The following is a 26921-nucleotide window of genomic DNA, read 5'->3' as shown; positions in this document are numbered from 1 at the left end:
CAGCCGAGGGAGGCGGGCAATAAGACCGAGCCTCCGAGCCGGCGCGTACCACCTGCCTCATGGCGGAGGGGAGAGCGGCTGCCAGTTCCCGGCTTGTTTGAGCGGGTGGTGAAGAACGCGCCAGGCGCTTCGCCCCCTCTCCTTCAGACGCTCTTGGTACCGTCTGGCTCCTAGCGCCCCGCCCCCGGCCCACGTGAGCCATTTCCCAGCGTCCCCTCCGCAGCTACTTCCCCCGCGCGAGCTCCGCGGCCCCTCGGGCCTGCGTCTCGTCCCCCACCGGCAGCGGCCCGCTCTCGCCGGGAGGAGCCTCTGCTCTGCCTGCCGCGTTCCCGGTCCGGCGAGCCGCCTTTTCTCTGCGGCTCCCCCGCCACCTCTCTCGGTGCGGGGCCTCTCTCCATCCGCCTAGTCCTTTCCGCCGCCAACGCTAAGAGAGGCGGAGAAGAGCTCCTTGCGGCTGGGCCGGCAGCCAGGATGTCAGGTGGGGACTCGGCGGCGGCGGCGGCGACCGCCTCCCCGCAGCCGCTCCCGTTCTCCTTGCCGAAGCCCCCTCCCCTCATGCAGCTGACGCCGGGGGACGCCGTCCGCCCCGTCGCCTCCGCCGCGGACCAATCGCCGAAGAGCACCCGACTGGCGGGCCGCCCGGATTGGCCGGCCGGGAAGCCAGTCAGCCTGCTGGCCCCGCTGCTCCCGCCCCGCGGGGAGCCCGAGCCGCTCATGCCCTTTGGCCCCTCGTCGCGGCAGCCACTCAGAGGGCGGCTTCTTGGCAGGTGCAGCGGGGGCAGCCTGCTGAGCCCCTCGATGCGGCCCGGTGGCGTCGACCGCGGTTCCCTCATGGTGAGTGGGGGGCGCCGGTGGGGGGGGGACGGGACGGGGGACGCCGGGTGGGCGCCTCCGCGCCTGCTCGGCCCCGCCGCGGTTAGCGGTACTCGGCCGTGCCTGGGGTCGGGGCCCTTTGTGGCGCGACCTGCTTTGTGGTGTGAACGGGGGAGAGCTGCGAGGGCGCTCGGCCCTGGCGAGCTTCCGCCTCCGGAGGCGGCGCGTTGCTGTGGAGCCCCGCGAAAAGGGTGTGCGGCTTGAGGGGAGTGGCGTTAGCGCTCGGCCGGTGCCGTTCCCGCCGTACGAGTCTCCTGCCGCAGCGACCGGCAGGGAGAGGCTGGTCGGTGACAAGCGGCACCCGGTCGGCAGGTCCCTCGGAAAGTGAGAGAAAACGTGGTTACACTCGGAGGGAGGGCTGAGGAGGTTTTGAGGAAGCGTGGTGGGGTTCTACCTGGAGTAATTAGAACAGCATCTGAGAGTCTGCAAACAGGCTGTCACTGGGAGTAAAGGATGGGAGGGAGGGGCTTGAGTGTTAGGTTCAGAAGTTTCAAACCTTTCTAGTTGTTTGTGTTTTCTTTATGTGAACCAGCCACTCCCAGCTTCAGAGAGTCTTCTGGTACAAAAACTGTAAGGGAAATTGGTTTTAAACACATCAAAAAGAAATGCTACTTTTTTTTCCTGCTAAGAACCCTTCAAAAATGATAGTTAAGAATAGTTTTCATGTTAATAAACCAGTGCACTTTTATAAACATATTTCTGTATATGTATATTCTTTATAAACATATTTCTGTATATGTATATTCTTCAAAGTGAAATGCTTTCCAGAGTTTATCTTAGAGCTGTTGCTGCTGACTAGAATGGAAAGCTCTTAATACATTTTGGTAACTAAAAAAATGGGGAGAAAATATCCCTGTTCTTTTTTGTACTGGCAATGTGACTATACCAAGCATTAGAACAGCAACAGGATTCAGGTTTTTAGGAGAGTATGGGGATGGTAGTCAGTGTAGAAGCTGTTTCAGACTTGGACATCAGGAGTAGAAGACATCTTGTTTCTTTGACTTATGTGCCACAGAGTTCCTTGCATTAATCGTAATTGTACTTAAGAGCATGCAGAAATAGTCACGTTCCCAAATTTAATATGTTTTTTTGTGACAAACCATAAGATGAAAGATTATGGAGGGCTTTTTTCATTTGGGTGTTGGTTTTGAAATTTTATATGGATTTGTTAATTATCATTAACTTTGGCTCTGGAGGACCTAGAAAACTGAATGATCTTGCTAGCTGTTTGGCAGTATTGCCCAAATCACTTTCAGCTCAGTGTTGAGCATCTCTTTGTTATTAACGCTTTTGTGGGGTTTGGAGTTGTTGACTTCGTCCTGATTTTTCTGATTTGTTTCTGTCTTTCAGATGGGACACCCAGGCATGCCGCATTATCCTCCCATGGGAATGCACCCGATGGGTCAGAGGCCACCAAATATGCCACCAGTTCCACACGGTATGATGCCTCAGATGATGCCCCCCATGGGAGGACCACCAATGGGGCAGGTAAGGCAGTTGTACAGGATTTTTTTTCTTTCTTTCTTTCTTCCCATAATGCTGTCAAGTAACCCCTGAGGTAGGTAAGTCTCATACAGTAGCTCGCATGCGGTAAGGTTAATAATTCAGGGTATTTTGTGCCACAGTTCCTATCCATGCAGAAACTTCTTGTTTGGAACAGGTAATTGCTGCACTTTAATTGTAAATGGCTTTAGGTACAAATCCATAATTTATTTTTTATTAAGGCTTTTTTGGTATTTTTCTTTATAATTTGAAGAAGTAAGGTTGTCCTGCTAAGACATACTAGAATCATATAGTGGTTCTTTTCAGAGGTGGTAATGGTAGAGAGCTTCACGTTTCTTTAATTCTTGGCTAACTCTTACTTCTGCACAGATGAAAATCATAGGGAGGTGCAAGGGAAGAAATAAGTATGTTTTGAATTTTTGCAGAATTCCTTCTTGAATCCTAGGGAGTGGTTTATAGTACTGTGGAATACACTGTTGTTGCTAGTGTCATGTGATTGAAAAAGAAACTTGACCATTCAGATTGACAGGTGTGAACCTGGATTGACAGAGTAGCCAGAATCGTATCCAGGCTTTTTGCAAAATTAAAGCTTTTCCTTTAAATGATCTAAGATCCTTTCCTGTCTCGTTTCTGATTAAATTCTGAACTTCTGAAAGAAGCAGTTCTCTTCCTGGATATATGTGGTGGGTTGACCCTGGCTGGAGGCCCACCCCTCCCTTCTTCCCAGGCTCAACTTCGCTCCTAAATTCTCTCCCTCCTCCCGCCACAGCGGCACAGGGGCATGGGGAATGAGGGTTGCGATCAGTTCATCACACGTTGTTTCTGCCGCTCCTTCCTCCTCAGGGGGAGGGCTCCTCACGCTCTGCCCCTGCTCCAGTGTGGTGTCCCTCCCATGGGAGAGAGTCCTCCACCAACTTCTCCAACGTGAGTCCTTCCCACAGGCTGCAGTTCTTCACGAAATGCTCCAGCGCTGGTCCCCCATGGGGTCACAAGTCCTGCCAGCAAACCATCTCCAGCATGGGCTCCTCTCTCTGTGGGGCCACAGGTCCTGCCAGGAGCCTGCTCCAGCGTGGGCTTCCCACAGGATCAGAGCCTCCTTCGGATGCATCCACCTGCTCCAGCTGCACAGGCTGCAGGTGGAATCTCTGCTCTACCATCATCCTCCATGGGCTGCAGTGGGACAGCCTGCCTCACCGTGGTCTTCATCATGGGCTGCAGGGGAATCTCTGCTCTGGTGCCTGGAGCACCTCCTCCCCCTCCTTCACTGACCTTGGTGTCTACAAAGTTTCTCACATCTTCTTACTCTTCTCTCTGGCTTCTCTTTTTTTTTTTCTTTTTTTCTTTTTTCCCTTCTTAACTCTAGTATCACAGAGGTGCTACCACTGTCACTGATGGGCTCAGCCGTGGCCAGCGGCGGGTCCATCTTGGAGCTGTCTGGCAGTCGCCCTGTCAGACATGGGGGAAGCTTCCAGCAGCTTCTCACAGAAGCCAGCCCTGTAGCCCTCCTGCTGCCAAAACCTTGCCATTCAACCCCAAAACAATATAATAAATGCTCTAGTGAGACTACTTGTGATGATGCTTTGCATAAGTAGAAGCTGAGTGTCATTGACTAGACCACAAGGATAGAGTAGACCAGAACAGACAGAGGATGGCAAGAAAGATTAACCCTTTGAGAAAAGCCTGCAAGGTTATGCTGGCCACTCAGCATCTTCCTTTGCAGTACCGGGATGGAGTGTGTCTCTTTTTTTTTTTTTTTCTTTTTTTAACTGGTGTATAAAGGCTTGGTAGGAATCTCTTCAGTGTGGTTTTGCAGCCTATTACAGCTTCTGGTGTAAAAATAATTCAGTTTTTAAAGATGAGGAGGATTTGACCATTAACAAGATAGTTAATAGCGTGAACTTTTATGTGTGTTCATTAAACTTAAATAGCAATTATATTTTATTCCTCTACTTAACAGTTCTTTTGTAGCGTCTGTTCCACTGTTCTCACTGTTACATATCAAGTATTTTGGTCTTTAATATTTTTGTGAGCAATATAGAGAGCTCAGGACTTTTTGGTAGTTGTAGAGTAAAAAGCTAAGTATAAATGGCACGGCAGAGAGGAGATCAGAGGCTCAGTTACCCTACAGCCATAGGGATGGGCCAGGATGGAACTATTGTGCTGGAAGTATCAGACCCTAATGGCTTCTTTCCTTGAATGACAAATTCTTTCTTCCAGCAGATATCAGCGGTTTATTTGTGAGGCTTTGCAGGATGGGATGTTTTGTAGCTTGTTTTTTGCCTTTCTGAGGTGAACCCCTGTAGGGGACAGGTACTTTGCATAGATAATAGCAATGGCTTCCTGTCGGCATCATTCAGAGGAAGGTCTTTTGGAAGAGAATTTGCTCTCCTTCCCACTTTTTTTTTTCCTTTGCTGACTTTGGGTTGGTGTTATGCAGAAACAGAGCAGTGCACAGGTTTCTTCAGGACCTGAGCCAGGGCTTTTAAGAAGTTTCACACACTCAGAGCCCCCTTAGTTGCAAGTAGCGGTGGGGCAAGAGTGCTTTCTTCTCCTGCTTCTACAGGGTGGCGAGGAATGGGAGGGGCCATCTTCAAGTCTTTCCTTCCTCCCTCTCCCAAGAAAACCTTGTGGATTTGAGGGTGGAGCAGTAGCTACCCTATCCCTCTCTCCACATGAGATGCAAGATGAGGAGAGTGGTAACCTGGTGCTCCCTGAAGATACAGGGGGGATGGGGGTCACTTGGCCAGCCTGCCAAGGACGATAAAGGTAAAGGGGCATAACTGAAAGGTTGAAGGGGGTTGACTTCTCGAGACCTGTTTGGGATGAGTGGCCAAAAGTTCACGTTCGTAGTGGCCTAAATTATATACTTTGTTCATTTGGCCACTTTTTATGGCTTGTTAGTTCTTAAAAGCCAGGATCAGCAAAAATAATGGGAAACATGCGAAGTATAAAAGCTTTTTCAGTAGTGTTCAGTGCATTGTTTCAGTGACGCATAACTTCTGCATAACTATCCCTTTGAGACTACAAGCATAAATATTTGAGCAAAAGCTAGCTTATCTGAGTAGCAGTTCCATGGTCATCACTCCACCCAACAAACTCGAATACAAGTCTAGACTCAAACTTTTCATTTCTGCAGTGTGGTACGTGCCCGTTACCAAGTTCACACTGTTAAATGATTTAATATTGTATGTCTATATTAAGGGTGTTTTTCCAGACCTTTAAAAAAAGAGTTCAAAATTGTTTTAGAGCTTTGATGTTTAAATTTAACATTAATTTAACATGATTTTAATTTAACATTAATTTAACATGAATTTAACTCTTCATCTTGAAGCTGTTTGCAGAAATTCATTCTTCTAGTGTCCCTGTGAAGTGTTTCTTCCTATTTGTGAGGTAAAAGGAAAGGGAGATGGGTTGAAAGTTGTCAAAAAATGTGAGCAGAATTAATCTTGAACTCTGAGTTTACCTTTCCTTTGTTTAGTTTGTTATGTGTGGCCTGGGAATTTTGCAGAAATCTTTCCTGACTTTTATTTTTCCTGCTTTAACTTAGGATTTCAGTAACAGCTTATTAACAGATCACACATCATTTGCTGTTGGTGGTGGTCTTTATTAATATTTCATTTCAAACTTTGGAATACTGTAGACATGTTATTCCTAATGTCAATTTTGTAGGAGTCTGATGAAGGGATTCAGAATTCTACGATCCTCTCTTTCTTTTGCCAAGTGCTTAAAAGGGTTGGTTTTTTTTGATTAAAAACTAGTACCAGATAATTGCTTTTAAATAAAAATGAAAGAATCCTCATAAAATATATATCTGAAAAATACTATGTAATTATAGATGCCTGGAATGATGCAGTCAGTAATGCCTGGAATGATGATGTCTCACATGTCTCAAGCTGCTATGCAGCCTACAGTTCCGGTGAGTTTAACTTAACTTTTCTGGTTTTTAAAAGGTCTTTGTGTCAGTTGCTGTCGTTACTTCAGTACGGGTATGCCTTTGTTTTCTTCAGTTGGGTTATGAAAAAGATACTGCTAATTGCAATGAAGTTGTAACTAGCTCTTGAATTATTGTAAAAAAATAAGATTTCTGAGAGACATAGAGCTAGTGATACTTGGTGTCCTGTGGCTTTTCATCAGTCTTTACATTCATCTCTGCGTCTGCTTTTCCCTTCTTTCTTCTGTCTGGATTCTGCTTCCCATAATGCTTCCTGCACCCCTGGCCTGCTCCCTTGTCCCTCACCTGCTTGTACCTGGGCAGGGACCAGTGTGAACTCTGGCTGCTTGGAGGGAAGGCTAATTGTCTGACCACTATATATCCCATTTTTTCTAAAAGTTTCTGAAATTTAGTGTGTTTGAGATCTTGAGTAAAGCTTGCTGAAATCAGTAAAGGTACGAAGAAAGAAGTTACTAGGGTGGAAATGGAGAGAGAAGAGTTAACAGATATTACAGATGAAGTCTCTCTCTGAAGTGGAAGAGGCTAAATTTCTTATGTATTAACATAAGCTTTTCAGAGATTTAAAGTAGCTGTAAGAGATCCACTTAAAAACAGTTCTATCCACTTTAAATTTAGAATTAAATTATTTTTTATTTACTTACCATGCAGATACTACATCCACAAGTCAGACTTCATCCTTGTAGAACTCTATGGTTTTGTGCTTGGCACTATAGAAAAATTTTGCTAATGCTTTTGTTGATAATTTTAAAAAATAAGTTGGTTAATACTGCACTTGTTTTTTTCATTAATGGTTTGTTTAAAGAGATCTTTAATTAATTTACTAAATATGCTGTGTGTAACAAGATGTATTGCATTAAGCAGTCCATCTGCTCTCTGCAGTAATGAGAGAAAGATTGCAAAGAAAATTTTTGCAAAATAAGTAGAGAAGAAACTGGTAGGAAAAGGATGTATGTCACCTTGAGGTCTGCTAGGTGACTGAGAATTCATACCAGAGAGGGGATGTTAGTTATCTTAACAGTGGGGAAAAACAAGTTTAGTGCTTGGGCTTTGTCAGACACTAGAGAATCTGTTTGCTAGTTACATGTTTGTTTCTTGCTGCTAGTGTCTGTTTAATGAGATGTGAGTGTATGTTAGAGCCTTAGTGTAATTTAAGTAAAAGCCAGGAAATCCTGAGGCAAATTCTTGGGAACCATGCTTCGTTAGTTCTTGTGCACATGTAGCTGCTTTCTCATGCACCAAATATTTTAGAAGCTACCGGGTAGGAAGGATGTTAGTGATTTTTCTCCGTTTCCTATATGGAAGTTGTTGCGAATTTCTGACAAGTGATGCTCATAGAAAATTTTGAAAGGATTTCAGACCTTCAGAAAAAAAATCTTAAAGATGCGATGGCCAAAAGAGACTTAAAAGGGAGGGATCATTGCTAAAATCAGTCTAATTTTGAATTTTGCTGGATATTTTTACATATTCTGCAAGAAGGCAGCTCACCTGGTTTTCTAATACTGGATTAGGAATAAATTTGGCTTGAATTACGTCTGTGGATATATGGTACTTAGGAGGCAAAGTAGCATGACAGAGGGCTCCAGCTTTTAATTTTGCCCTTAACTCTCTTGGCAGCAATAGCAGGAGCTCACATCTTTGTACATGTGTATGAGAAGACATTTGTCTGTCAGGGCAGTATTCTTGTACCTCTGCTATTGCATGTCTACCACAGCCTGGAAAGTGTTTTTTTAGAACTAAAAGAATGATTTTACCATTTCATACTTTAAAATAATTTGTCCAAGAGTAAAAACATCATGACTTTCTTTGTAGCCCTGATGATTAGCTTGGTAAACTTCATGACATTATTGACTTGTTTTGGCTGTCTGATAGAAGATACTTTCTCCAAGTGTAAAATGTGATCTAAATCTCACTGAGGCCATCTGGGTGATTTGTACTGATGTCAGGGCTCTTTGGTCTTGGCTGTTTCACCCAAATGTGGTCTTTCAAACCGCTCCTGTGCAGGTTCACTATCTGTCCTGTGATCTACAGAAGTCTGTATTTCCAGAAGGCTGATTAGAGCCAGCGTAATTCCTAAAAATTATTATTATTTCAGTCATATTAGGGGTCTTACAGTACACAGCAAATTAGAGTGGAGTTTGGAAGTTAAACATAGACACAAGAAAAGAAGCATGTCTGAAGGGTTACTTGCTGGAGACACAAATTTAACTACAACCTTGCTTAACTGACAGTACTTACACTCATAGACATACGCACACACACAGAGTAGCTGAAATAGTTAATATACAGAATGCACTTCAAAGGCCTAAAGTTCGTTGACGATTCACCTGGTTTAGTCCTATTGGATAATATCAAATGTGATAGATCCAATATGATTTCTTTTCTCCTTTTAACAAATTTTGCTGTTTCACTTGAGGAGCTGTTTTTTAACAAAGTTGGTAGAAGAGACCTGAAAGATAAACCCTAGCAAAAGGTAAACCTGCAGGCTATATTTTTGCCTACAGAAAATGAAAGAAATTGAGAAAACTCTGTTTGAATTCTGTTAATCTTTTTTCCTTAGTTTGAAAGAATTTCAAAAGGGGTATCTGTAAGAGCTTTGGTTATTTGCGAGCAGTTTTATGAGTGCAACACTAATACACTGAAAGGTTTATGCCACATAATTATAACAGAGACCTACTAAACTACTCCAGCAGAAATTCAGAATCTTTTTTTTTTTTTTTTTCCTCCCAGCCTACTAACTTGGGAGATAAAAATGGATGCTGGAATGATGGCAGGGGACCCCCTGGTGTAGCCTATTGTATATATTGCCTTTCTGAAAAGTAGCTTGATGTTCTTAATTACTTGTTTAAGGAGCAGTAATAATTAAGTGGGCGATGGGAAGCTAGGAATCCATATTTAAGGCAGTAGAGCATTTTGTTGCTGAAAGCACTTGTTTGGGTATGTTCTGTATTTATTGATGATTTAATTACAATTGCCTCAGTACTTAAATGTCTGTTGATTGTTTCTACAGCCAGGGGTGAACAGTATGGATGCGCAAGTAGGTAAGTAAAACCAATTTGTTACCATTTCAAAATATTTCACCAAAAATGGTGAAGTATTTTAAAAAAAAAAACAACCAAACAAACCAAAACCCAACAGACTTTTCTGTAAAATGTGATTTAGCATTTCAGTAACCGACATCATCGATTCCCAGAAAAAATATTTTCTTTCAAACGTTGATTAATTAGAAATTAATCTATATCTTTATATAGAAAAATAAAGAAACCAAACCCTTTTTAAATTATTATTTTTTTAAATTTTATTTTTTAGGTGTAACACCTCCTGGAACTCAGGTATGTGAATGCCATTACAATCTGCTAGAATTTTGGTTGTGTGGTATTGTGCATACATGGCTTTGCAGGTTTAAAAGAAAACCTTGCATCTTATTTTTCTTCTCATATGGAGTTTCTTTGCTTATTTAACTGCCAGTCTGTAATTAACGTTAGTAGTTAGTGTGTTTTCTGTTACACTAATTTCTGAGCACTGAAGTCTTATTTGTTTCTAGTTCTTCTAGTATGCAGGACAGCAATACGAGATACTTCTTGTGGTGTTTTACATCTTTTTGCCCTACCTGAGCAGCAAGTGAATTGTAGCCTAGATACCCATGTTACTTTAAAGTTGACTGTTTACAGATTTAAATCTTCGCAAGTGTTGGGCTAGAAAGTTACTCAGTGTAGAATTGGAGTTTTATTTGCACTGAAGAAGACTGAAGGTTGTTCCTCTTTCTATGTTTTTCCTCTTTTTTTTTTTTTTTCCTCTCCTTTCCATATCAGTGACCAGTTTATAAGCAGATCTTTATTTTATTTATGTCTGGGTAACATTTTGCCTGTTATGTATTAATGAATATTTTACTTTGGCAGTTTGAATGTGTATAGCAGAGTTCGATAGACCATGATTAAGTCTTCCTTGCTGTACCTTAATGCAGCTGTACTTAAGCAGAAGGCAGTTCTGGTATTGTTTAGTCTGCTGTGATTTATTGAAACTGTTGTTAGCATTGTCAGCTTACTGAGAGTTTTATTACCAAACACTTTAACAATAAAAAGAGAATAGCCTATGTAGTTACCCATAATAATTTTGAAAACATCACTCTGGTTTTTGAAAAATGTGAAGTACTAACCTCAAAAGAAAGATTATCACAACTGCATCAATTTTGCTGCTCGCTAATAATTTACCTTAACTTCCCCCTGCCCCGGCCATCTTGGCATTACTTGGAATTTGCTTTTGTTGGTGTCTCTTTCCATGTTTGTGGGAACATAGCGTACTTCAGTAGTTTAAGTAGGAATAAATATTGGGTAGGTTGCATGGAAGGTGATTTAATGTAGGTTGAGCTTGTAAACAGGATGGTGGCTTGCAGGCCAAACTTACTCCTTAAGTGATTTGCAGTAGTCTTCCCCATTTCCGTCAGATGGGAGATCGCTGGCGGAACAGAACTGGTGCTGGATATCTTAACTTTGTATTGAGGTAGGCAGGCCATCTGGAAGTAACGTCAAATTTTAAATTTGTCTTTTCTGGCACCTTGAATGACTATGAATAACTTTCAGTCACTATCAGGTTTCTAGTTAAAATTTTGTAACTATTAAATTACTTCTGTAGAAGATCCCAGACATTTACCTGTAGTTCTTAAGATGATGAAGAAAATGATTTGGCTAGATAACAAGAGGCGGAATCTGTAAAAATATTTGTGTGGCCTCAAACATAACCCCATTGTAAGTCTTTGGTTGTTGCTTTGAAATTTGGGGACTCTGTACCTAGCTTCATTATTAAATAATAATGTGTAACTGAATAAGGCAATTGAACCTATACTGAAGTTGTTTCTCCTCAGCCCTTGGCAGTAAGTGAAAAAGAGTAGATGGTTAAAGCTGTATTCCATCAGCCTGAATTCCAGAGAGTTTATATTAAACTGTTGATGACAAGCAGTAGGAAGATGCTCCTCAGTTCACACTAAACTCTGGAAGTCAGAATCTTCTTGAAGCAAATTTTTCTTAGTTTTGAAAACATAGTGGGCTTCTGGGACTCTCACTTGAAGATGTTAGGGTCAGATCCTATTCACTTCTGCTTTCTTTTCTGATGGTAACTGGCCTCTTTGGATTGCTGAATGGGAGGGGGCATTAAAAGACTCTTAATAACTCTTGTCACAAAGAAGTAGTTTCTTGAAAACAATACTGACTTAAATGTGTTTAGATTTTGACTTTCTGCCTTTCCTCTGCTACTGAATTACTTAGTGTATTTAATATATGCATTCAAATGAAAAACAAATATTAACCAGAATGTCTTTTCAGAGCTCTGTTTTGTTTCGCCCTCAGACAACACATCCTGTAGTTTGCGCAGCCCAGCAAACCACCACATCCAACAGTTCTGTTAACGAAGAGCACTCTAAACAGGTTTATCTGCTTTCCACTTGTATTTAACTTTTTTTAGTGTGTTTTTGATAGCATCTCAGTCAATAATTTTTGTTCATCGTTAATGGTACATTTTATTTTTCCTAGAAATCTACATGGACAGAACACAAATCACCTGATGGAAGAACATATTACTATAATACTGAAACAAAGCAGTCTACATGGGAGAAGCCAGATGATCTCAAAACACCTGCTGAGGTAAACCAAATTCAGATGAAGATTGCTGTACTGTGTGAGTTTGTGTGAACGCAAGAACTTAATCGCGTGGCTCTTATGCAGGAGAATTGCTATGCCAATAGATTTTTTTTTTCCAGTGGGAGCAAACTTAAAATAAGAAATGTTGCAAAAAACGTTTATATCACATTCCTTATGTTGTTGGAACTTGAGGCTGCAACGTGGACAAAATTCTCAACAGTTTTCATCAATTTAGATAAATTTTCTGTATTAGAAAGATAACTTTCTTTAGTATTTAGATAAGTAATGTGCGTGTTTATCACTAGAGAGGCTTTTCCTGGGAAAGTATATGCCTTGTATTCATTGAACCTTAAGTTATTTCTTGGTGTAGTTTGTGGCTCACTTCTAGCTATCCTTTTAATTTTAAAACACCATTGTAAGTTTGATTTTGTTTTTGTTTTCTGTCCATTAGCAATTGTTGTCTAAATGTCCCTGGAAAGAGTATAAATCTGATTCTGGAAAGCCCTACTATTATAATTCCCAAACAAAGGAATCGCGCTGGGCGAAACCCAAAGAGCTTGAGGATCTTGAAGGTAACATTAACAAAAATGAGTAGGAAGGGTTGCAGTGAGTTGCAAGCTGTGCAGGTGCATAACTTCTGGCAAAAATTTGATGTCAAAGCGTAGTAGTCAAACTTCTGTTAGAAATGAAATCTACTGAAATAAGTTGTATGTAGTAGAGTTAATGCAGTCTGAGATTTCGGTGGAGCGGGCTTGTCTCCTGTGTCCCCACCACCTCATCACTGTCCCTTTTTCCATTACACCCTTATTTCGTCCCTGTTTCTGTGGCAGCAGCACCAGCTCCCCCTCGTGTCCCAAAACAGGAACTGGATTAGGATGTGACATGCTGTGGGTTGTTCAGGGCTGTGTGGTCCTCTCTGTGTTAGCAGTATGTAATGCTTCAAGTCTTCCTTCGTTTTAGGGCTCTTGTAGGATTTGACTCTTCCTTAGCCACCAATCCTTTGGAAACTTGTAGGAATTTAGTAGGATTTGTCAAGGGGTTCAGATTGATGGGGGAAGATGAGAGGCAGAGGCACGGCTGTGCTAATCCTCATTCACTTGGGAAACCAGCTTAAAAGGGTGCCCGATTTCTGTAATACAGCATAGTTTATAATTGAGTAAGAATTACATTTTGGTTTGGTGTCTTGGAAGAATTTTGAAAACAGTGATGTATTTTATACTCAAAGCAATAGTACTGGCTGTCTGCTGAGAGCCAAAATTGTGTGTAAGGCTTTGATTTAGTAGGTACCGATTTGCTTTTAATTTCTGACAAAAAATATTTTGAGAAAGTATGATGTGGCAAAAATATTAGTAACTTTTAATTGCCTTCTTGTATTAGAAAGGCAGTGTCCTCTTTTGTACAAGCGTCGTATGATGCTGTGCTCCTCTTTTTTGCTTTTAGCGTGGTTTTGTTTGGTCTTGTAAGGGAGATAAGATCTTGATGAAAAATCTACAAAATAGCTGGGGTAAGAAATGAGTATTTAAAAAAACTGCTACAAAGAATAAGCATCAGTGGCTGTTACAATAAAACAGAAGAAAAGATCTGTTTCTGGTCTTTAAACTAGTCTTTTAAAGTTGAAATAATTATTTTAAAACAAGTTGTTGTTCTTTATATACCCTAATATTTCTTTAATGGCATTTCTAAATTTTGTTTTAATCTGAATTGATTTTGGTCTTTAAAGGGTACCAATATTAAAATTATTGATAGTAACAAAAATATTTAAAGCTATCCTTTTATTAAATCATGTTAATGGTACCATTTTACCATGCATATATAAACTATTTTTGAAGCTATATTTTGATTGTTTTTCCCCTTTCTCCTCTAGCAATGATTAAAGCTGAAGAAAACAGGTATGTTTTTATTGGTACACTCACATTTTTTACATTTAAGCTGCTTACTTCTTAAAAATGGAATCTAGTCCTTGAATCTTAAAACTTTCTCCTTGCAGCTTTTCATTCCAAATAGTGGCTTAATATATAAAACTCAAGCAGTGTATTCTAGGTCTCTTTTTAACTGAAGTGATTGATCTGCATAGATACACAGTTTCAGAAAAGTATTTACTATCTCTGAGCTAAGATTGGTTTTGTCTTTGTAACTACACCTAAACCTCTCACTTCGTACTTTATTAACTCATTTAAGCTACAGGTTTCCCTAAACCATTAAGTTGTCCCCTGCTTGTATGTGACTGTTCCTGTTTTTTGACACCTATAGCACAAAGCCCGAAGAATCAACTCCAACGACATCTGCTCCAGCTGCTGCAGCGGAAGCAACAAACACAACCACCACAGCCACGACTGCTGCCGAATCTGCCGCGGCTGTTACTACCACCACTGCTACTTCTGCAGCAACAGCGGCCCCTGAAGCAGAAACTGCTACAGCTTCTTCCGTGGTAGAAAATGAGAGTACTGGCACGGCTGCAGCTGAGGAACAGGGACAAGCAACTTCTGCACCTGCTGCGCAGGAACAGAGTGCAGAAACTGCAGCTAACGCGGCAGATGACTCTTCCAAGCAGGATGCCTCAGCAGAGTAAGTGAAATCACAAAGCATGTGGTTTTGCTGCAGTTTTGTATTTCTTCTAGGATCTGGTTTATCTTCAGTTGTAGGTGGACAGGCTTCTTTGGCAGTTAACTCTTTCCTCAGTGAAATGTGAGCGTGAAGGAATGGCAGCAGGGAAGAATGAGTAAGAAAGAGGAAGAAGTATGAAACCTATTTTTAGAAAAATTAAACTCCTCCCCTTTCCCAGCTCTCTCCCAAAGCTCTTAAACCCTACAGAGAACATCAGGGGCGTGAACATTGCGTAAATTTTCTATAGCTGTAAGAGTTTCCTGGGGTAACATTATATGCTTACCTCGTATGTGTCCTCTTCCATAGATCTCTCCAATTGGCTGCTGTTAGAAGAAAATGCAATAATAAATATAGCTTTATCTTTTCCACCAGAAATGAGATCCTTTGGTTTTTAATAACAAAGGATTGATTATTCAGAGAATTGTAGCTTAGGTTTTTTGTTCAAACAAAAAAGAAATGTGCTGGGAGGGGATTATAGCCAGCAGGAGGTAATTAAGGGTAAGAGCCATATTTATAGGAACTCCCCTTTATATTTTTATATAATATATAAATATTCCTGGTAAATTTCAGCATTACATTTTTGTGAATAATTTCTAGATAACTTGAGCAGGTAGTGAATTGCATAAGTGATAATACTTTTCTGAAATAGTGTGCTTTTTTTTGATCCGTTGTGTATGGTGTCTGTAAGGAAAAGTCTGGTACAAATTGTGACGTTTATCATGTGTAGCATTATTATTTTTCTTTGAGTTGCTATTTAAAAACCTCAATTCTATCTGATTATGGTGGTTTATGACTCTTCAATGGCACTAACTTAGGGGGAAAAAAAAAAGCTTAAATAGTAAAACTATTGAATTTTGTATATAGTGCTGCTTTGAAGAAAGAGGATGACGATTCCCAACCAGTTAAAAAAACCTATACATGGAATACAAAGGAAGAAGCAAAGCAAGCTTTTAAAGAACTGTTGAAAGAAAAGGTATTTTGGTCAACTATTCTTAATGCTTTATTGAACTACAAAAACTGCGTTTGCCAGAAATTGCTAGACTTTTTTTTGTGAAGAATTTCTCACTGTTGTGGAACAGGACTTTTGTACTAGACAAGAAATGAGGGAAAAGAACGCTACAGTGAAAACAATGCACAGTTTAAACCTTTTGTCAGCTCTTTGGGTGAGTAGGGAGGTGTTGAATTTTCATCAGTGCTCTCAGTTCAGTTTTTTCTTAATTTTCTTCCTTTTACATAATCCGCACACTAACACAAACTTGTAATCTGGTCTTTGTCCCAAATTCAAACTGGAACTCTGAGTGATTTGACCGACAGCTCACTAGATGCTTCAGAGACAGACAGTACAGAGGTCCATATGGAAAATGGACAAACTGAGATTTAGTATGCAGTATGCAGTGTTTCCATAGGCTGGTCTGATTTAAAGACATGGGTTTTTTCCCTATGAAGTAGTAATTCTTAAAACTGTACTTAAGTGTTGTGGAAATTAGAGTCACCAATATTTTTGTCTGACAGTGAGGTAGATTTCTACTAAAATGTTGCCTTATCATCTTAGCTTTCAATTTTTTATCTTTGTTTTAAAGGTGGAGATGAAGTGGGAGTAAAATGAGACTGGCTTTGGTTTTCCCTCAGAGTATGTGGGATCTGTTTGTATTTTATATAGTGAGTCAACGTAGTGGTATAGCAGACAAACCTCCCAAAGAATTTATTGTAGAAATGGCAATAATCCCACAAGTACCTTGTTCCATTTTCTATGTTGACTGTTAATAAAATAAAATAAAAAAATAAAAATGTGACAATGTTGTCTTAACCTCAAAAGTGTAGTACTTTTTCTGAGGGCTATTTTTTAAGGAATTGGTCGTTGTTGGATGTTGGTTCCAAGTCTAATTACTTAATGATTTAATGTCTTCACAGCGAGTCCCATCCAATGCTTCTTGGGAGCAAGCTATGAAAATGATCATTAATGATCCTAGATACAGGTACTGCTTGATTCTTTCCTCATTACTTTTCTACACAAATACTATTTTAGGTAGTTTTACTTTACTGACATAAGTTTTGATTGTTTTAATAGATATTCATGTATTTGTGAACATGTACCATCATCAGGGAACTTCATTTCTTTACGTAGGAAATGAAAGTCCTAGGCTTAATTCTTCATTTGGAAAAGATGTGGCAGTTGTTGGTTGCATTTTATGCTATTTATATTATTTTCTTGGGAATAAAAGCATGCGTTTACAATGATGGAGCTGAAGACTTTCTAGGTTACTTTTTGAAATGAGTGGCAGAAAAGTGGTTGATATCCATGATAAAAATAGTATTGTAATGTCAACTGTATAAATGCAACCTGAAAGCATGATAGTAGCTTGTGTTTTATTATTTACTGCTTTTATTAGTAAGTTTTATTGCCTTTTTTTAAAAAAAAAAAATTATCTTCCACTTTCTTTTGGCTCTTCAGTTTTGTTTTTCTAATTTAATTCCTTTTTGCATAATTTTCTTCTTCTTTGACGTGAAGCGCTTTGGCAAAATTAAGTGAAAAAAAGCAAGCCTTTAATGCTTACAAAGTTCAAACAGAGAAAGAAGAGAAAGAAGAAGCAAGATCAAAATACAAAGAAGCTAAAGAATCTTTCCAGCGTTTTCTTGAAAACCATGAAAAGATGACATCCACAACAAGATACAAGTAAGACCAATGTTAAATGAAGTTCTTACCTTCACTAGCTTGCCACACTAATAATCAAATCTTGCTGGCTTGCTCTTGGTGAACGGTAACCTTTGTATGTGCTCAGTCTGGAAAAGCCTGTAACTAAAATTTTTATAGGAACACAAATATTTTCAGAGAATGTGTTTAAGACCCAGGCAAAAACCAACTTAAATGAGTGATGTGCTGATGATGATAATGGTTTGGGCTTCTAATAAGTAGAAATATAACACTGAGAGGAGTTTTCTTTTACATCTGCCATTAAGAACAAAGTAGTTGTGATAGTTTGTTCGTACCCAAAGAGAGGTATATTTGATTGATAAGCCTGTCATTGAAAATTCCATATATCTGATTTCATATGTTTGCTAGAAGAGTGGCCAGAACATGTACTAGCCCTCAGATAAAAACACTAATGTAATGCACTGCAGGTGAACTTCCACTCCTGTGGAGAGGAGTGCATAGTGACATCTGCTTTAATTTTTAACTGTTTCCTTTATAAGAGATAGAAAGGTGTCACAGAAAAAGTTGCCCAAGAGGAAATTAGGGAAGTGTCATACAAAAGTATTACTACTTACAACAGAGTTTCTTTAATGTTATTGTAAGCTGATGGGACAATTCAAGTTGGTGTTCTCCAGTAAATGATTGTGTGCTTTTTCTTCGTTTCGTACAGAAAAGCTGAACAAATGTTTGGGGAGATGGAAGTCTGGAATGCGATATCTGAGCGTGATCGTCTTGAAATTTATGAAGATGTCTTGTTTTTTCTGTCTAAGAAAGAGAAGGTAACTTTCTTTCAAACATCTTTTCACTTGTTATCTGTAAATTAGTGTATACCTCTTTCTGAAGAAGTATTCCAAGCTGTGCAATTCTGAGTGTTGTTCAGGGACAATCAAAATACTAACGGCAGGGGAGGAATCTGTAGGAAACGCACGGAGAACCAAATGAGAATGTTGCTGCGTTAGTGTGAACCGTATACTGCTTAGAGGGTACAGGTTACCCCGTCTCCAAAGCAGGGAGAGAAAAAGAACAGAAGGGAAGCAAGGTTTATCAACTATGAAACCCTACAGAGAGGGAGCTCCAGTTTAGCAAGATGCGATGGGACAAGGCAAAAAAGCATTGGTGGGACTCTTCAAAACTATGACAGATTTTGTAGATCTGAATTTGGAGACAGTTGTTCCTTATTTCTTGTTATACAGTACATAAGGGGTATTCAGTAGAGTTAGGAGGCATAAAGTGATGAATCCTTACCTGAACAAACTATGGGCAGTTCCGTTTCTGTCTGAAACAGGGCAAGCATGCCAGGAGTAGATCGCTCTTGTTATCTTTCCTAGTTCATGGCAGTCTGCTGCTGGACAAGGTGAACCCCTGATTTCATTCTGTATGGCAGATAAAACAGCTGTTTCTTTGAAAGGTCTTTGTTTTTATTGAGATGTGTTGCTGCTAATTTTGCAATGTGTTATAATTTATTAAAATTCTACTAAAAAATAATGATGGCTTTTACTCTGAACTGCTCTGAATCAGACTGTGAAACTATCATGGGCTAGTTCACGTTCAGTGCTAGTGATGCCAGTGCTCACCAACATCCTTGGGTAGACAGAAAACAGACACTTAGAAACAAATCACGTAGCAAGGCACTTTCTGAAATTGATGTGAGACTAGTGTTAAGGTCCACACTTGCTCAAAAAGCAAGACAAACAGAAAGAGGCTAGCTCTCCAAACAGCACTGCTTATGGAATTGCCTGTGATGAGCGGGTCTGCTTTAGATCTGCTCTTCGTCAGCACGGCAGGCCACAGTGCCTTGTTGCAGCACTGACTGTTTACTGAATGTACCAGCAGTGTCCTAGCAGTATCTCTAACAGAGGAGCACTGTTTCATGAGCTTTTCCCATCTGTCAGGAACAGAGATAATAGTACTGAAATGCTTTATCTGTGGATGCAAGCAGTAATAGTATGGAAAAGTTGTATGTAGGTCCAAATTGTATTACGTTGCTCTACATGTAAATGAAAGGTTAATTTTGTGTTTTCTTGGAGAATAAACTTGAGGGGTCACATGGTTTTGTTTATACAACCTCAAATTTAAAAAAAAATATGTATTTTCTCCTCAGGAACAAGCCAAACAGTTACGAAAGAGGAATTGGGAAGCTTTGAAGAACATACTAGATAACATGGCTAATGTCACTTACTGTACTACTTGGTCAGAGGCTCAGCAGTATCTGATGGACAATCCTACATTTGCAGAAGATGAGGAACTTCAGAGTACGTAAAAAGTCTAAGCATCTCTTTGGGAAGAGGGAATGGATTTGTCTTTAGCAGGGAGGACTCCTGACTGGGCATGGCTTGCCCAGTCCAGGGCTGTTATGACAGCTGCTGAGCAGACTGTGTCAAGGACTCGGTTTTGTTTGCTTCCTAGGAAGCAGATGTCGGCTTCAAAAATCATTCCTGATTAATCTTAATGATAAAGCAAAGGATTCTTTTTTTGTGGGGATTGAACTGCCTTAGTAGTTGTTAGCCTTTGGAATTTGAAGTAGTAGTTGACAACCTAATCTGCATTGCAAATACTTTAGCTACCTTCTGCTAGACTGAGTGAGGTCCTGCTGTGTTTGCTTTCCTAGAAAAAGTAATTGGTTTTACTCTTCTAGAGTAAGAAGGGAGCTTTTCCATTATGAGCATGTTTTTCTTATAAATGAGTCAATCCTTTAAGAGCAACATGTGCATTTACACAACTGCTAAAGCATTTGACAAAGATACTCTGTTCTTGCTTCTGCTGTGTGTTTGATATCTGTGGTGATACAGGGAGATGCACAAGTGCTCATCCACAATACTTCCCTCATAAAGGCTTCTGTGCTCTGTATCGGCAGTGATCATTTATCCAGGTTGGGGGCGGTTGGGTTTTGCTGCTGCCCCGGTCTTTGTCTATTTCAGCACTCAGTGAAACTTCCACTCGCAGCAACAATTGGCAACTGTTATCTCGTACTAAGAACTTTCTGCAGTTAGTGGGAAGAAATACCTAATTTTTACTCTTACCATTCTGTTATCTGTTGCTAGACATGGATAAGGAGGACGCACTGATTTGTTTTGAGGAACATATCAGGGCATTGGAAAAAGAGGAGGAAGAAGAAAAACAGAAAAGTTTACTTAGAGAAAGAAGGCGGCAGCGTAAAAATAGAGAATCTTTTCAGGTTGGTGCACTTTCTTTTTCCGTCCTAGACGTGTCATGTGATTAGCTATTCTGTGCAGGTTTTTTTATTTCTTAGGGTAGGCCAACGAGTGCATGTAATGCATCAGTTATTGGCGTTCTGGCGTTTTGTCTGCTGTGTAATACATCTGTTTGCCAGAAAGCTGCAAGAGTAGGGGAAAGTAAGAGGAAATAGATTTGAATGGAAAGGAAATGCAGTTGAAACATGGTAAATGGTGGAGGAAGGCAGGAGGAAATTATGATGTGAAAAAAATGCTATTTTTTCAATCACATTTTAACAAAAATGGAATTCCAGTTATCAAGAGTATCCATTCCATCTGTTAGCCAAGTAAAAGTACGAGAAGTGACTACAAATTTCCATTTCACTTGTATTTTTTTTTTTTAGCTATTTTTAGATGAACTGCATGAGCATGGACAATTACATTCGATGTCCTCTTGGATGGAGTTGTACCCAGCCATAAGCTCTGACATGAGATTCACAAATATGCTTGGTCAGCCTGGTAAGAATACTGTCTCTTCCAACCCTGTAGAAAGTGAGATAAAGGGCTTGGATTTGGGGCAGAATACAGCAGGGTTATTTGTATATTTTCTAAATGTCTAAAAAAAGTGCAGCTCTTTTATTAGAGCTAGCTTTTGACTTATCTAGTTTTTTCATCAGGATCAACAGCACTTGATCTTTTCAAGTTCTATGTTGAAGACTTGAAAGCACGTTACCATGATGAAAAGAAGATAATAAAAGATATCTTAAAGGTGAGAGGGGAAAATGCCCCGTTACATGGTTTCTTCTTTTAATGCCAAATATATCATTCAAGTGAACTCTTTGCTGCTGGGAGATGGGATTTCACATTGCGTTAACATCATGTGCGTTAGCACTGAAGTGAGAGTTCCTGACTTGCCTGATGCCAAAGAAGCAATTTTCTTACAGGATAAAGGATTTGTGGTCGAAGTGAATACTTCTTTTGAAGATTTTGTTACGGTCATCAGTTCAACTAAAAGAGCTACTACTTTAGATGCAGGAAATATCAAGCTGGCTTTCAACAGCGTAAGTATTAATATGTAGGAATGTTTGAAAACTTATATGAAATCTGTTGCAAAAACAAGAATTGACACTTATTTTCCCTGTATTGCTATGACTCCTTTTGTGATACTTGAGAGAGATGCTGTGCTTTAGAGTTGCTTATGCAGTTCCCAAAATAAAGATTGCAGAGGTATATCTTTATTCAAAACATAAACATTTCAACTTGAGAAATTCTGGGGTAGGAATTAAGTAATGTTCTCTCACAAGTAGCTTTTCTCATGAGGGATTTTTGTGTGTGTTTCTGTAGTTCTGGCATGCATGATGTATTAACTCTATTTTAGGTTCTGTTTGAGAAACAGCAGTTGCATGCTTTAAAAATAAGTAATGAGTTAATTTTCCTGTAAGCTGAAGTGACTAATAGAAAATTCCTAAAGGTGAACTGTTGCTGAGCTTTCCAAAAATTGCGTTAAAGTGAATTATTAGTCTTCCTTTTTGATATCTTTCAAATGATCTTACAACTTTTATTTGATATAGCTGCTAGAAAAGGCAGAAGCCCGTGAAAGAGAAAGGGAAAAAGAGGAGGCTCGCAAAATGAAGCGGAAAGAGTCTGCCTTCAAGAGTATGTTGAAGCAAGCGACTCCTCCGATTGAATTGGACGCTGTCTGGGAAGATGTATGTATCGTTACTTAATTAGAAAAGTCTTTCCAAATATATTTCACAGGCTGCTGCATGCTTATACTTTCGAGTAAACAGAGATTCTCTAAGCTCTTAATGCTTCTGTTTATATAACTTGGACCCATAAAAATTATCCTGTCACTTCAGTAAAATCCAAAGTTTGAGTAACTTCAATCTATTGATAGTTTCGTTTGAATGCAATTGAAAACAAAAACAAAACCCCTAAACCCAACCAAACAAAAACACCTCCCAAAAAAATAACCACACAAAGCCCACAAACTTAATTTAAATGGAGATAAAGTCTATAACTTTGTTCTGGTAAGATAACCTTTCCTCTCAAAGTATGCTTTGTATAAAATGCATGCTTTAACAAGCTTGCATGGTTTAAATGGCATCTGCAGGAAAAATGGGTCTGATTCGGCATGCCTCTATCTGTTACAGTTTTACTGAAGACCGTTTTGGTTGTGAAGCTGGCATAAAAAAAGTTTAGCCTTGTGACAGTACAATGACTTTTTCAACTGGTGAAATCATGTCTTTTTTTTATTATTACTTATATTTCTGAATGGCTGTATTTCATATTAGAATTTCATTGCTGTTTTTCTTACAGATCAGAGATAGATTTGTAAAGGAGCCAGCATTTGAAGACATCACTCTGGAGTCTGAAAGAAAAAGAATATTTAAAGATTTCATTCATATACTAGAGGTAATAATTACTTCATATTTTTCCTGATTAGAGAATATACAAAAATAATCTTAGTTGATAGGGTCTTAAATTGTTTGGGAAGGGAGAGGAATTTAATACAATTCTACTGATTTCTGCTACAGCGGACATTGTGCGTTAAATAAAAGTAACAGATAATAAAACCTCATCTTGAAAGTAAGGAACTAAAGAACATATTACAGTTTGATACACGGTGGTACTTTTAATCTGCTTCCTTAGCAGAATTTTCTGAAGTTAATTTAGCATCAAAATTTCCTGGTTTATTTCAGAAAAATTGTTTCTTGCTGCAATTTCATACAAAACGTGATGAAACTTCTGCAGTATTTTATTCACTACAAGCCTGGAACTTCAAGAGCATACTAAGCTCTGCAGATGTAGCTTTTTAAAATTATTATTACTGCAGCCCATTTTTTGCTGATGTATAAAGGGGATGATATATTTTAGTTTTGCTCTTAACTTGTGGATGGGCTGCAGTAAGAGTTAAGCTGCAGAAGTTTTGACAAGTCATTCTTGTTGAGTAAGGTGCTGATTTTTTTCTAGATAATGTGAGATTTGATTTGCAGCATATGCTCTTTGGGGTTTTTGTTTCATTTTCTGGAGTTTGTAAGAGATTTTAAAATGGCTTAATTTCAGAATTTGGCAAAGCCAGGTGTGCAGTGTTTTCTAGGCCATCTTGTGCAGGGGCTTTAATTGGAAGCACTAAACCAGGGACCTGGGTAATAGAAGCTGTAAAGTTGTGTGCTTCTAAATGCTTCTTATTAAAATGTTAACGTGGCAATACTGGTAGCTGTTTATGGGTTTTGACACAGTAAATGCTTGATTTTATTTTACTATTTTTACTGCTGCTAGCTGTAGATGTCTTGTGGATAATGAGAAACATCATTACAGTTTCTTGCTGTGTCCTACAGACAGATTATAACACTTACCTTCTTTCATACTCTAGCACGAGTGTCAGCATCATCATTCAAAGAACAAGAAACACTCGAAAAAATCTAAAAAACACCACAGGAAACGATCACGTTCTCGTTCGGTAAGGTGTTTCGTGATGTCTTAAAATCTGCTTCTGTTGCTATTTGTAATGCTGTCGTTTTGCTGATCACGTTGGGTTTGTATTTCAAGGGCTCGGAGTCTGAAGATGACGATAGCCATTCAAAGAAGAAGAGGCAGCGTTCAGAATCGAGATCAGTTTCTGAGCGTTCTTCCAGTGCAGAATCTGGTATGAGATTTGTTTGTTTTTAAATTAGTGTTAGTGTTTTATTGCTGGGTCTTTACCATTTTATTGATGCATTTTTTGTTTCTCCATGTGTCTGCAGAGAGAAGTTACAAGAAGTCAAAAAAACACAAGAAAAAGAGCAAGAAGAGACGACACAAGTCTGTAAGTGCAGTTAACTTTGAGTTGGTTAATGGACAACTTGACACTTTATGGTTTCAATAATCCTCTTTATATATCTGTAATCATCCAGCTGTCGTCATAATAGGGACTGTGTGACATCAGGCTGGAGGAGGGTATTGCTAGCATAGTAACTTTGTTTTTTAATATATATATACACACATATATATCTCCTGTTGGCTGTAAAACTCTTCAAAACTGATGTATTCTTTTGTTTCTGTAATTTCTGAGCAGTTAGCTGTGCTCTCCAGTGGACAGTGTTCACAAGGAGGGGGAAATTGTTAGCCATTGAGTAAGATGCTAGTGCTAAAGGGTTGCGACACAAACAGGTCATGTAAGCTTAGCAACGTTGGGATGCAACGTGGAATAAAACCAGAGTCGTGCCACCGAATTCCTCAGAATGGTTAATAGTCCAGTGAAAACCCAGCAGCTTTAAAGCATTCAGGTATGGCCAGGCAGCCATGTAGCAGAAAAATATTTCCCGGGTTTCACCTTTCTAGAGATCTTACTGAATCAATGATGCTTGTGCACAGAAGAGATTTATGGTATGGCATCCAGCATGCCCCGTCCTTGCACGCACTGGGAATGGGGAAAGTTGTTCTGCATTCAACAAATCTCTTGCCCTCTTCTTTTCAAACCGCTTTAGTAATGTTTTTGCATTACTTAATTCTCCCACGGTTAATGGGATGTGCTTCATTAGTAACCACTTCAAGCAATTTTTCTAAGATCGTCTATATTGAAATGAAGTCAGACTTTTCTGAGGTGTGGTTATTCTATAAATTACTATTTCCTATATTTAATATTCCCCCTTTATTTACACAGGATTCACCAGAATCAGATGTTGAACGAGAAAAGGACAAAAAAGAAAGAGAGAGAGAGAGTGAAAAGGATAGAGCTAGACAAAGATCTGAATCAAAACATAAATCTCCTACTAAAAAACGACCTGGAAAAGATTCTGTAAGTTTTCTTGTTTCCCTTTTATCTGATGCTTTGGGCTTTATGTATCAGCGGGATGCTGTAGTGTAGTACGCCAGCTTTATCGGTTTGCTTTAAGGTGCTGAAGTTTTATTAATGTTCCGTTTATAGATGAGGGACCAAATGTTGAAGCAGAGCTTAATCATAGAGATCCTATTCCCTCATGTAGTGTGGTTTTTTTAATCGATGTGTGAAATTACTGTTTGATTAAGGTGCTATTTAATGTTGCTCGTTGACATAAAGTGTGAGGGAGGGACGTTATTTTATAGACAGTACGGAAGCTTGGTCCGTACTGTGACAAAGTAGTATTTATGAGTGAACTGCTGTTCTCTTTTCCGTCCAATTGGCCGGATTGATCTCAGAAGAGATGAGCAGCACGGCTGGTTAAACAGCCGAGGGGCTGCAGTCTGGAATTGTAGTAGTTGCCGTGCTGGGCGGACATGGGAAGGAAATCTTTATGGAACGAACTTCTGCAGTTCTTGCCCTCTCCAAGCGGGCAAGTCCTGTGGGAGTGTGCTTGTGGCTGCAGCCCTGCTCTTGGCTGTGGTGCTTCTGCGTTAACTTGTTTGGAAGGGGCTTTGAACAGTGTTCTCAACACGTAAAAGGGTGTGAATGAAAAATCTAAACTTCTTTGGGTTCAGCATCTTTGGGGTCTCTTCAGGGGGCAGCTGTTTGTTAGTTAGATGGTGCTGGTGTCCTTTCACGTAGCGCCCTGTATGTTACACCTTTGAGAGGAGATGGGAGGGCACGTGTCCGCTTTTAATATTAGCTTCTTAAAATAAGCTGCTTTGGCCTCCAGATGCCTTTGAAAAACCCAGTTACGGGGTATCTTCTATGGAGAGTGTGAACTCGGGTATGATTAAGCTGGCACAGTCTGCTGGACTACAGCTGAGCTGCCGTTTTCCCCTTGCCCCCCCCCCATTCTCGTGGCTGCCGCCACTCTCAGGCTTGCCGAGCACAACGCTGGTACCGTGCAGAAATGGTTTTAGACAGTGAAAAGCATCTGATGACATCGGAAGCGCATGCCAGGGCTTTGGCTGGGAGGGAGCCATCACGCCCTGTGCTCCCTGGCAGCCCGCTCCTGCCGTAGGGGAGCGGCGGGGTGCGGGCTGTACGTACCTCTGGGCAGCGAATCCTCCTGACCGCTAACGTTGCTTCTCTCCGCAGGGGAACTGGGATACTTCTGGCAGTGAGCTGAGTGAAGGGGAGTTGGAAAAACAGAGGAGGACTCTTTTGGAACAACTGGATGAAGATCAATGAGAACATTATTTATACCAAATATGTTTACATTGTGGCATAATAAAAGAAACCGATGTCTAATTTGGGACGTGGGTTCTGATATCCTGAGTTCCATTGTTGAAGTAACAGTGGGGTGGCTTTACCACATCAATACTTTCAAGTACTATTATTATGGGCCTGGCATCAAATCTAGAAAAACGAATGAAATTGTGCGTGGGAAGCTGAGTGTCCGTCCTGGCGCTGCCAGGCAGGACGGGTGCTCTGCTCCGGGCAGAGAGAGCCCTGGGGGGAGCACAGCCCCCCCGTTGTGGCACCTTTCTAGCAAAGCGTCTCCGAGTACGGGCCTTTCCTAGAAAGGCAGTGACGCTGCTTTGCCTGGCCAGGGTAGGCAGATAAAACTTTGTTTTTAGAAAGAGATTCTTAATATAGTTTCTTGTGGTTTAATTTGTTTTATGAA

The 26921-nt window shown here is 40.1% G+C and overlaps 1 protein-coding gene across 4 annotated transcripts; it reads left to right on the top strand.

The window, feature by feature from the left end:
* Positions 1-203: 203 nt before the first annotated feature.
* Positions 204-26545, top strand: PRPF40A (pre-mRNA processing factor 40A). 4 transcript variants are annotated; one of them, XM_075757372.1, is made up of 26 exons: positions 204-834; positions 2224-2361; positions 6212-6292; positions 9336-9366; positions 9635-9657; positions 11668-11745; positions 11851-11961; positions 12410-12530; positions 13823-13847; positions 14209-14523; positions 15427-15535; positions 16474-16538; positions 17072-17236; positions 17925-18033; positions 19356-19506; positions 20296-20429; positions 20832-20946; positions 21093-21196; positions 21372-21488; positions 21999-22136; positions 22747-22842; positions 23804-23890; positions 23980-24076; positions 24174-24235; positions 25073-25207; positions 26393-26545. In XM_075757372.1, the coding sequence occupies exons 1-26, from the start codon at positions 472-474 to the stop codon at positions 26483-26485; spliced, it is 3063 nt and encodes a 1020-aa protein (XP_075613487.1). In that variant the 5' UTR covers positions 204-471; the 3' UTR covers positions 26486-26545. The 4 variants fall into 4 exon arrangements, with proteins under 4 accessions (XP_075613487.1, XP_075613486.1, XP_075613489.1 ...); XM_075757371.1 differs by having other exon boundaries at positions 11644-11745; positions 21105-21196; XM_075757374.1 differs by having other exon boundaries at positions 216-834; positions 11644-11745.
* Positions 26546-26921: the final 376 nt, after the last annotated feature.

Source organism: Balearica regulorum, chromosome 6 (assembly GCF_011004875.1).
Source record: "Balearica regulorum gibbericeps isolate bBalReg1 chromosome 6, bBalReg1.pri, whole genome shotgun sequence".
NCBI classification, from domain to species: Eukaryota; Metazoa; Chordata; class Aves; order Gruiformes; family Gruidae; genus Balearica; species Balearica regulorum.
The sequence above is the reverse complement of the archived record's forward strand: the minus strand, read 5'-3'. Positions and strand labels throughout refer to the sequence as shown.

Coding starts and splice junctions, on each gene's coding strand:
- PRPF40A (XM_075757374.1), top strand. CDS start 472: ATGTCAGGTGGGGACTCGGCGGCGGCGGCGGCGACCGCCTCCCCGCAG. Junction 9,367..9,634: donor CAGTATGGATGCGCAAGTAG/GTAAGTAAAACC, acceptor TTTATTTTTTAG/GTGTAACACCTCCTGGAACT. Junction 20,947..21,092: donor AAATATGCTTGGTCAGCCTG/GTAAGAATACTG, acceptor TGACTTATCTAG/TTTTTTCATCAGGATCAACA.